The 11,644-nt window shown below is 34.1% G+C and overlaps 1 protein-coding gene and 1 pseudogene across 1 annotated transcript; both read left to right on the top strand.

Moving 5' to 3' along the window:
* LOC129318718 (uncharacterized) lies at positions 1-2,711 on the top strand. Its single transcript, XM_054963635.1, has 2 exons — positions 1-332; positions 1,936-2,711. Exons 1-2 carry the CDS (start codon positions 126-128, stop codon positions 2,293-2,295), a joined length of 567 nt encoding a protein of 188 aa, XP_054819610.1. The 5' UTR covers positions 1-125; the 3' UTR covers positions 2,296-2,711.
* A 2,670-nt stretch (positions 2,712-5,381) lies between these two features.
* On the top strand, positions 5,382-11,524 carry LOC129317201 (long chain base biosynthesis protein 1-like; annotated as a pseudogene).
* Positions 11,525-11,644: the final 120 nt, after the last annotated feature.

The following is an 11,644-nucleotide window of genomic DNA, read 5'->3' as shown; positions in this document are numbered from 1 at the left end:
AGCGTAGAATATGCTAGAATGATCTAATTAGTCCGCAGCAGGGTGATTATATTTATATTTATTATTAAATTAAACTGAATGTTATTTCTACGGACACAACATTCTGTCCCTCTCCGTAAACTTGAATGAAAGCCCACACCTTTGATACAGAATCGTTCGAAGAGAAACCTAGAAAGCTAGGTATGGACACCGATATGATTGAGGCGGAGAAGGCGTCGCCTCAGGAGGTGGCGGTGTCTTCTAATTCCAGTCAGAATGACTTCATTCGAGATCTACTTACATTGGCACGGCAACTCATCGATCAAGGGAAGCCTTCACAAGCTCTCCATGCGGTAAACTTTATTCTTTTCCACACATTCTTTTAAATAACCCTTTTCTTCTTCTTCTTCTTCTTCTTCTTCTTCTTCTTCTTCTTATTATTATTATTATTATTATTTGCTGCCTATTGATTGTTCTTCTCTTTTTGTTTCTTTTTTTTCTCCAGTTTCCAAGCTCTATTTTCTTTTACTCTTTTTTTTTTTGGAGGTTATAATTCTTTATCTCTTCCCATATCAAGATATTCGAAGAGAGGAAATTTTCTTCCTTTGTTTACCTGATCTTTAATGTTCGCGCGGTAGAATGGCTCTTTTGAATTTTGTTTCTGAGTCATTGGTTGAAAGGGTTGTCATACATCCGGGGCTTTTGTTGCGGTGACTTTCAAGTAGATTATCACGTTAGAAAGAATTGATTTTCCCCCATCTAAGGAACGATTGAACACTATGATTTGATAGCCTTCAAACAACCACACTGCTTTTGGAACCCTTGAATTTGGTGACTGGACTTCATAAGTGAGTTATGGTTCGATATCTTGGGCAAGACAGACTTGGGGCTGTAGTGACGACCATATCAACAAAATTTTGGAAAATAATTACTAGATCATGTATTACTGAAAATACATTAAGAAAGCCTGAGGCTATTTGATACGGTGGTGTTTTGCCAGTCATAAGTGACGTAGTGCAATATCTTGAAAGCCTACCAATAGAATGCCAACCTTATGCAAAATTTAGGGTAACTACGAATGCAATATCACGTTCTTAGATAACCTTGCTACCTAAATGGTTTCATGAGCACATAAAAAGATTTTGACTTTGAGGACTTGAAAAGATACTTTTTTGGATGGATGAAAATTCTAGTCACGTGGTAGCACATTCGACCCACCATTATGCTTGATCATTCCAAATGCTTATAAGAATGACAACGATAAGTGTACGTCTAATCTGTTCTAGGGTCAAAAGTTTTCACCCAGGGCAGGTACCAAAGTTCTAAAGTTCCAACATAGCACTAATTAAACCTTTATGGAGACACGCTAGACATGAATATGATTTCCAATAGAACAAAATTAAACCTTTATGGAAGTTAACTTCTGCAACACTGATTTTTACAGTGTTTATTCGTATGATAACTGGTGGCTTGTCAGATTATGCCTACACAAGACATTATCTGCCCCATTACTTCTTTTTTCAAATGTCGTGGATAGCTAACACTTCACATTATTGGTTTTAGTAATTTCACGCTAGTTATCCTAGCCGTGTGTGACTACCGTTACAAGCTCTTTGTTGTACTCTATATATAATTGGGTGCTGACTAAATGAAACATATAATGCCTTGGGGACGTTGCGAGCAGCTTTCTTTTTGTTTCTTTAGTCTTGACACTGTCAATAAATGCCTTGGGGAATGAGCCAATTTTATTTTGGCTCCTACGCTCTAGAATCTAAATGATGATAATCAGCTACCCAAACAAATGAGTAAAGGTGGTTGCCTGTTGTAATTCGTGAAACATAAAACTCTTCTATGAAAATTGTAAGATGCTTCTTTGGCAGTGGAGAAAAAATATTTGAAAGCGGTAAACCTGGAAGAGTCTTTTTGTTGGCTGATAATTACTTACTTTTGGAACAGGTGGTCCTTGCCATGAAGACCAAAGGTGGGGATGAAGCTGTCTTTCAGTTCTTACACCGAGCTCGTGAGCTGTATAGAAGTAAACTGCGAGAGAATGCTGCCATTGATCAATTGGCTTCTTTATTTGCTGAGTGTGCCATTGCTGGAGCACTACCTATAAATATTGGAACATCTGCAAATAGCATTTCTCCTCCTTCAATTAGTCCTGATGTTCATGAGGCATCTATACTTGCAGAAACTGGGAGGATGCAAGTAGTATTGGATGCTGTTTCAGATGGGAGCAGCTTCATCTGTTTGAAGTGTGGGGGCCTTGTTAGCATCCATCGCAAAGAGGAGCACTATGCTCACTGGTGTTGTTAACTCTTTAGCGATGGGTGCCTTGGCGATGCCTTGTTTCTCTGTGCATCGTCACCGTGCTAAATTTGGTGGTTTCTTCATCTTAATGCGGGGAAGGTTTCAGTTTTTTGATGATTGCATCTGCGGGAGGAATTTATGGAACATCTTGCAGCCATGCGGGGGTATTAGGGGAATATTCAGCCAGCCATTCTCCATCCCTTTCCAAGACTTGAATCCTGCAAACCATGGTGATTGACTAGATAAGAGAGTCAAGTTAAGTAATGGCATCCTATTGATAGGATTCGAGCCATGGTACTCGCGGATTTTGTATGTATGAATCGTAGGCGTGTATACATTTAAATAATTTTATATCACACTTGTCTTCTGTTATACTGTAATACTAATAATTTAAATAATGTTTGTATCGCACTTATCTTCAATTGTTGATTTCCCGCCATATCTCTCACCTTGCAAATGAGCATAACCATTAACATTATGGATACAATTGGAACCAGGACAAGCTTGGATGGTCTTTAGAGCAGGTTATTGATTCGTGCGCTCATTTTTGGTACATCAAAAAGAACTTGTGGTGTCATTGAGAATTTTAATCATAATTGCAGAACATAGTCTCCTATGTAACCAAATCAAACATCGTTGCACACAGGGCAGAGTGAATCCGCTTTGGTGGCGTCCGTTGTCTTCTTCTTGTTAACTATGCGATCATCAGAAACAATGCCCTTGTATGTACCTCTAAGCAACTTGATTCAGCTCTTTAGATTGATTGATCACCCTAGATAATTGCGTTTTTCAGTCAAGAGCCAGTTGACAAAACTAGCACCAACAATTTCATTTGAGAAGAGAGCAGAAGAGAAAAAAGAAATATTACTGTGATATATATAATAAGTGTAATATAGTTTCATATATTCATATTATTTTCTTTTAAATGTTGAATTATACAATGTAAGGAGGAAAAAAAAAATAAACAACCGATTCTGGTTGGTTTAAGGCTTGAAAAGCCTCATGATGCTCAAATCTTTGCTAGAACTACATGGAAAAATAATTTTGAACATAAGCTTTCAATGATTTCAAATATCTAGTCAACCATTAAAAACAGTTTTGATTAGTTGTCGCTGCCTGGGATTTCTTTTTTAATGACCTGCAACTGCGTGGGATGGCTCAATAACCCAAAATGAATGCCATTAACTTCACACACTATTCGTTAATTAATTATTACCATATCTATGCATCATATATCATACGCTTATAACATATTTTGCCACCTATAGATCATGAACTATATGATAATCTCGAATTTCACGTAATATATGAAAATTATGCATAGTTATCTATAAGATAAAATAAAATAGTGCGTTGGAAAAAATTGATATTATTTTTTCGCCAATCGTAACCAAACAATAACAAAGATAACAATTCTTATCATACACTTGAATATATAAGCAGTAAACTTAAGCGAGCCAAGCTACAAGGTGACATGACACTGACAGTTATGGAGTGATTGGCGATGCGGCCTCATCAACATCACCATTTTAACTTATTTTGGTGAAAAAACACACATTTTAATCTTTATATTTTACCTGTATTTTATTATAAATTTTTAATTTTTAATATTTTTAATATTTTTAATTTTTATTTTTTAATATTTTAAATTCTTAAATAAATAAAATATAGGGTTTTAAAATACTAAAAATAAAAATATGAAGATTTAAAATATTAAAAAAATATAAAAATTTATAATAAAATATAAGTAAAGTGTAGGAATAAAAGGTTTTTTTTTTTAATAATATGAGGAGCATTTTCATTCAAAATAAAACATAGTACGAACAGGGAGAAAGCTAAACATGAAATATGAAAAGCATCATTTTAATATATTTAAGCTAGAGTCAATGATTTAAATGGCCCGAGATTATTTAGATTGAATTTAAAATATCACACCTTATCTAAAAAGCTTATACAACTAAACTTAGCCCTAATACTTTTGAGTTTTGTATTTATTTGGGCTAATTTGAATACTCAAAATTTTTAAAAATATCTTTTTTTATTTTTTTGAATCAATTTTAATTTTTAAGTAACTTCATTAAGTATAAAATATTATTTTAATTTTACAAGAATGAAAGAAAAAATAATAACTTATTAACTTTATACTTAAGTAACTCTGTTATTGTTTTACTGTATTGTATATAATTTATTCATGAATATTTTTTTTACTTCCAAATTAATGTTTAATTATTTAAATATTATTTTATCATGGCCATATATAAATTCTTTATATATTTTAATCAAATTGATCTCAATTCAATCACAATTAAACCATTAACTTAAAATGATTGCTAGTTCAAAATTTTCAATAACTTTTTAATAAACTATACTTTTTGTTTTTAAGAATATGAAAAAAATAATTGTCATTATTATATATAAAACAAAATTATTTAATTATAAAAATATTTTTTTAAAATTATATTTTAAAATTTTTATATTGTTTAACTCCTACATATAAGAGTTATTTACTCTAATTTATTTTTAATTTTAATCAAGTTTGGCATAGACGATAACCGAATGATTATTCAAAAATATTATTATATTTATTATATTTATCTAGTAGTAAAGTTGACAATTCTTAGACATCCAAATTTTATTTTTAAAATTATTTTTAATTTAATTTTTCTAATTTAAAAGTAATTATTTTATTTTATAAAAAATATAAAATATATATTGTTGGATATATATAGGGCTCAACTTTTTTTTAAGAAATGAGTGGGTTTTAAAATTTAAAAATTGACATTAAAATATATTTTAAATATTATTTTAAGATATTTTATTAATTAAAAATAAAAAATATGAGAATATAAATATTTTTTATTTTTAAAAATAAATATAATAATATGCTTAAGTATATGATATTTTAACAACATAAAATTCAAAAATTAATTAATATTTATTACATTTTATATATTTTTTAATTATTATTATTTTGTTTTTTTCTCTGCTCAAATGCTTTCAGACCTGATCAGTCCAAATATTTTAAAAATATTATTTTTATCAGGTTCGATTCTAAATTGGTCGGGCGGGATGGGTTGACCCGTCGTCCGGACTACGGGCTCGAATTTAAGCGAGGAAAAATCCCGGGGATGCAAAATCAGAATCGTTTGACCCTTCCTCCCTCGCTTGTCATCTGGATGCGATAATATCGAAGGAAGGAGAAGACTCAGAATTGTCCTCGTATCTCAGCTGCCTTTACTGTTTTACCCGTAACAATCCCCAGGTAAGTTCATTGTCGACAAAAGTGCTGGCCTTAGACTGGATCTATTGCGGATTGTTTCCATTTGCTTCGTGCCATTGATATCTTCTAAGTTCCGTCACGCGGATTCCCAAAGCTCCAAACCTTCTTGTTTTTATGCCTTGCATCGCACTAAATATAAATCAGGGAGATTAGTGTGAACATCCGTAATTTTACGTTTTCGGATGTATCATGCATGTAAATTGCGATAAATGGTTATGGATTGAATTGGGGTAGTTTATATTTGAGTAAGGAAAAGGGCTTTGAGTTTCATGGAGACAAACTTGATATAGATGTGTGTGGATGGTTCTTGGCTGGCCGCCATTTGGCCTTCGGTGGGTGGAATGCTGGTTCTATACTCCTATTGCTCCCGTTTTTGAAGTTATTACTTTGGAGCGTTAGTAAAGATGTAGATTTCGGAGGAACCTATGTGCCATTATGCCATATATGGTTGTTGTAAATTTCGGGGCTGTTCTCCTTGTCCAGTCAGACTCTGATTTGATATGATCCCAAATGAAGCATTTTCTTTTTATAGTATAGTTCTAATTATGGCTGCTGATGAAAATCTAAGCTATTATTCTGAATGGCTTGAACGCAAGTTTTAAACCCGGCTAGATGAAGTTCTATCTGATTGCACTTCCTTTCCTTTAAAGAGGCAAGGGATCATTTTGATACGAAATGCTCTGGTATCTGATGTTTATTCGTGCAGTTGTGCTTCCAACTATAAAGAATTTGCATCACTTTATCTGCAAATTATGTTATGTTTGTCAACTTATGCTTTTTGTAAGATGTAGTGGCGATGCTTTATGTTCAATTCTTCATCTGTTTGTTCTTTATACTGCTCGTGATTGTTTAACGTGTTTATGATTTTACGATCAAGTAATAGATTTGTAATTGTCTTGGTGTATGCAGCATACAGCTGCTGTATCCATAATATATGGTACTTTGAAAGTCTAGGAAGTTGACTAGCAGGACTACTGCCAAATTCAAGAATGACGTTCAAGGCTTCTTTCTTTATTTGAGATATTGAGAATACGATGGCCTCATCAGTCCTAAATTTTATAAACACTACATTAGACTGGGTAACATTGGCTTTAGATGCTCCTTCAGCACGAGCTGTAGTTTTTGGTTTTCATATTGGCGGTAATCTTTAATATCTGACTGGAATATCCTCACCTTATGGCTGATTACTAAGTTATCAATTGATTCACCTTTATTACTATCTTCTCTTTGAAGGGCATTTATTTGTGGAAGTTCTTCTTCTGGTAGTCATCCTTTTCCTGCTTTCCCAAAAAAGTTACAAGCCTCCTAAACGGCCCTTAACCGAAAAGGTTAGATCGACTGTATTTTTTTCAATTCATCAAATGTTGTATTTGTTTATGTGTGCGTTTATTTATGAAATTTGTGAATTTGTTGTCTGTATTTATTACTTCTGTTTACTTGCCAGTGAAAGTTTCAGTATTGTATAGTTTATAAGTGGCCCATACAAATCTGTTGTGTGAAATTTTTTTACATCTGGTAGATTATAAATTATGATTTTCAATAAAATACATTTAATTTGGCCACTCCATTAACTTTAGGAGCATTTTCCTCATTATGTTCTTGTAAAGATAGGATCAGTATGTTGCAAATTTGAATAGTTGTTCTATCAATTAAAATTTCAAGTTTATATAGAGGTTTGGCTAATGTGGTTTATAGTAGTTCTAGTGATCTAGGATAGGCGTATCTCTTATCATCATTTGTGAACTTTCTAGAACTTTCAAGGTTGATAATCCTCCAGGTTTCCTGTACATGTAAATGGAAGCTGCTTTGCAGAACTGGACTTCTTAATTTTTCCCTCATGATTTGTCTGAGTGGTCTGGTCTTATTACATGAAAGGTTCCATGTAAGCTCTTGACAGAAGCTTGATTGATAGCTTCATTGTCCACGCGCTTGGGCTTTCAGGATGATTGTTCATGTTGTTGGGTTCTTTTTAGATGACATGATCTATTCTGTATCTAATGGAATTGTGATTGGATGTTTAGGTCTGGTATAAGGTTGGTAGATTTGAATGACATATTAGTTTGTTCTTTGTTGACTTGGAAATGCAATCGATGGATTTATGAAGATGTTGATTTCTTGATGAGGGAACCGTGTAGGATTCTGTTTCAAACTTTCCTTCCTATTCACCTTTTTCTTTCAATGGCCATGCCCTTCATTGCTTTCAGTGTACTTTACATGGACTTCTGGTTTGTAATTCTTCTCTCACCTTGTATAAGGTGCTTGTTCATGTTTATGTTCTGTCTATTACATATTGTTTTACATCACTTACTGCTCTTGAATAGGTTGATACACTTCGCTCTTTAGAGGGAAAAAAAAATGCTGCAATCTTAAGATGGAGATTGGCAGATTGTGCTAGAATGTTCCATAGGGAATCCCTACATATTTTGTCATTTTCCAGGATAAACTTAATCTATTGAGTGTCTATTTATGATTTTGAAGCCCTCAGGCTGCTTTTCAAGATAATGTTTCAAAAATACTGGTGGAAGTCAAATAATTTTACTCATTATTATATTATTACCTTAACATTATTGGAGTACATGCCTAATATCTGCAGGAAATAGATGAGCTGTGCGATGACTGGGTTCCAGAACCCCTTATTCCTCATCTGAGTAAAGAGATGCAGTATGAATCACCAGTGCTAGAGAGGTGACTGATTTTTCTTGAGGGAAATCTCATTTATGTTCATGATTTTTATATGTTTGAACATATTATATTATGTTTTTATTTCTTGTTTGTTTTGTTGATTGAACGTATAAGATTATCTAAAGTCCTGACAGGTAAATGTCATGATATGCATTCATTGTTATGTTAGTTATAAGATTATCGGGAAAAAATAGGAAATTTTAATTACCTTGTATCTTCCTACTGTTGAGATGAGTTATGTTTCTTGCAGTGCTGCAGGGCCACATGCCATAATTAATGGTAAAGGTGTTGTGAATTTTGCTTCAGCAAAACTACCTTGGGTTGATAGGTCATAAAAAGCTACTCGTAAGAAAATTTTCCTTGTATCACTGATAAATTTGCTCTTTTGAGTACTTCTTTAAAGCAGTGCATTGATTGCAACTTTCTAATTTCAGGAGTCATGCTCTTCTGCTCTTGAGAAATATGGTGTTGGTTCTTGTGGTCCTCGTGGGTTTTATGGAACAATTGGTAAGGTTCATTGTTAAAGTAGATTCAAAATAATTTTAAAAAAAGTTTTTTTTTTTAAACAAAGTTCTTTACTGGTAAATAATTGTTCTTTTATATCTCTTTCTTCTCCTCAGATGTGCACCTTGACTGTGAAGCCAGAATAGCTAAGTTTTGGGAACCCCTGATTCAATTCTCTACTCCTATGGACTTTCCACCATGTTCAGTGCAATTCCTGCTTTCTCAAAAAAGGAGATATTATTGTTGTGTAAGCATAAACTCTGTCTTTGACTATCAGCTATGTGGTTCCGTCCAGTTTTTCTGCCTTTTTTGACGATTAAAGAGTGGTGCTAGCCAAACATAGCTGGTGTTCTGGCTGAGCAGTTTTATCTCAATTTTTGGGTCAAAGTGGTTTATTTCTTAATTCTCCTGCTTCTTTATGCTGATATGATAACAATAACGTAAGAGTTGACATTGATTGTGTCTAGGACAGTTAAAAGCCCTAGTTAAAATGCCAATTAATATAATAAAGCAGTCTAGTTGACGCATTAAACTCTGATGTTCTGATGAAGTCTAGTTGAATGATTTGCTCTTGGGTTTTCCATTTTAAACTCACAATTTTTATATTCTCAACTATTTGGTACACATTTGAAGCTTTTATAGCTAGTTCTTGTAATATTGAGGGTTTAAGTTTTGCATACAAGGGGTTCTTTTACAGGGATGAAGGAGTCCACTGGGGGATACAGAATGGGCTTTATCTTTCTAGAAGCACGGTGGTGTATTTCAAGCACAATGACATGAATTCTTTAAGAGAAACTCTTGAGAAAATTAGTACAAAAAGCAAGAGAGCCAAGAAAGTGAGGCGCTATATTGTTATTGAAGCTGTCTACCAGGTAGATCTCGTCTTTCTTGCATTGCACCTTAACTTTACACTTGTAACTTGTGTGTTTCTATCTATACATCCTACATAATCAGCCATCATAAAGAGAGGATGCATGTTCTAGTATTCAGATATGGTGGCTGCTTGCATTGTTGGCTTCTTGTTGCATGTTGTAAGTCATCCTATATGAATGAATGATATATATATTAACCATGATAGTGGGATGACCTAACAATTAGCATGGGATGGTCAGTAAGAAGCATGCTCTGATTTAGATTCAAATGGCCTTTTCTGGTCTGATGATGTTTCAAGCTCACAATTCTGCCTTGTTCTAATTTTTTTTTGTGGCTATTCTTGCTTCTTCAAGTGGTCACTATGGGGCCATGAATACTAAATTTGTATGTGGAATAATAACTGTTGCTATTAGATCTGCGTCTATCACAATGCCACTGTCGCAAGAACAAGTACTGCTTACCTGGGCTTTCTTATTCATATTTAACTGTAAAAATTCTTTTCACAGCAGTTCCTATACTAGCATCAGTCAATGAACGCTAAACTTGTTTGACCTGTGCCTATTAACAACCTTTCTTTTCCATAAAATTTTCAGAATTCTGGCCAAATTGCACCCTTAGATGAGATCATTATGTTGAAGGAGAAATACCGTTTTCGTGTTTTGTTAGATGAGAGCAACTCAATTGGTGTGTGCTTGGAAGTACGGGAAGAGGTCTCACTGAATTTTATAAAGTTCCAGTATGTGACGAAAATCTCTCATTTTGTCCCTTCCTTCCTCTCTTTAGGTGCAGGTTGTATGTGTACCGAATGCAAGTGTTTATACATTCTGAATTGCAATGTCATGTGTGATTTATGGTTATGCATTGCAGGTTGAGAAGTTAGATATTATAACTGCTGCTATGGGACATGCATTAGCCACAGAAGGAGGATTCTGCACTGGAAGTGGAAGAGTTATAGATCACCAAGTAAGGAAGTGTCCTATTTGAATGATAGCACTATTAGTAATAGGTTTGATTTTTAACTTGATGACAACAATAAAGAAGTAAGAGAATCAATGATTTATTTCTTAAGCTGTTATTTACCAATTTTTTCCTTCCGTTTTTTTTTTTTTATCTTCCTGAATAATGACTTATAAAGTGCAAAATTGTGTGTCATCTGACGAGTTTCCACCGGACGTTATATTATTTGATACCAGATTTTATAATCTTTCTAAAGCACTAATATTTTGACATGTTTTCTGTCTTTGCAGCGACTGAGTAGTTCTGGCTATGTCTTTTCTGCTTCACTTCCCCCGTATCTTGCTAGTGCTGCAATCACAGCTATTGACATTTTGGAGGAAAGTCCCAATCTGATTACTAGGCTGAAAAATAATATTTATATTGCGGAAAGGTAGTTCCTGCTCCCTGCCTTGAAAAGTGCCCACCTTCTAGATTTTATGTGGCATCTGGCTGTTTAACGTCTGCTTGCGCATGCGTGTTTAGACCATTGATTTTGTTTTCGACATCACTGCGCTACTATTGCAGGATTATCGAAGATAACAGGCTTAACAATAGCAAGTAATCCAGAGTCGCCGATTGTTTATTTGAGATTAGAGAAGTCTACCGGTTCCATGAAAAGATGACTGTCTTTGCTTGAAGATTGCCGAGCGTGTAAGGGATGTTGTTGACAATGAAATGCCTTAGTGCCAGTTTTTGCTTGTGCCTAATGGATGTGTATTTTTACAGGTTTTGAAAGAAGATTCTGTATTTGTGGTCACTTCCAAGAGATCAACGTTGGACACATGTCGATTGCCTGTCGGAATCAGATTATTTGTCTCTGCAGCGCATCAGAATCGATCTTCACAAGGATCTGAATCATTGAAAAGGGTTGCAGCTTATTGCTTAGTGGGTCGTCATTGAACGTGGCACATCTCTCCTGTCCTTCTTGTCTGTACTGAAACCTCTAAACATCAAATACCGTCGATGGCTTGTGAGCGATTTTGCAATGGAGGCCAATCAGAAAAAAAGGGGGAGCTTCTG

The sequence above is a fragment of the Prosopis cineraria genome, unplaced genomic scaffold (genome assembly GCF_029017545.1).
Source record: "Prosopis cineraria cultivar Desert tree isolate PC_DT_omini unplaced genomic scaffold, ASM2901754v1 PC8, whole genome shotgun sequence".
Lineage (NCBI taxonomy): Eukaryota > Viridiplantae > Streptophyta > Magnoliopsida > Fabales > Fabaceae > Prosopis > Prosopis cineraria.
This window is presented reverse-complemented; position numbering and strand designations above follow the sequence as displayed.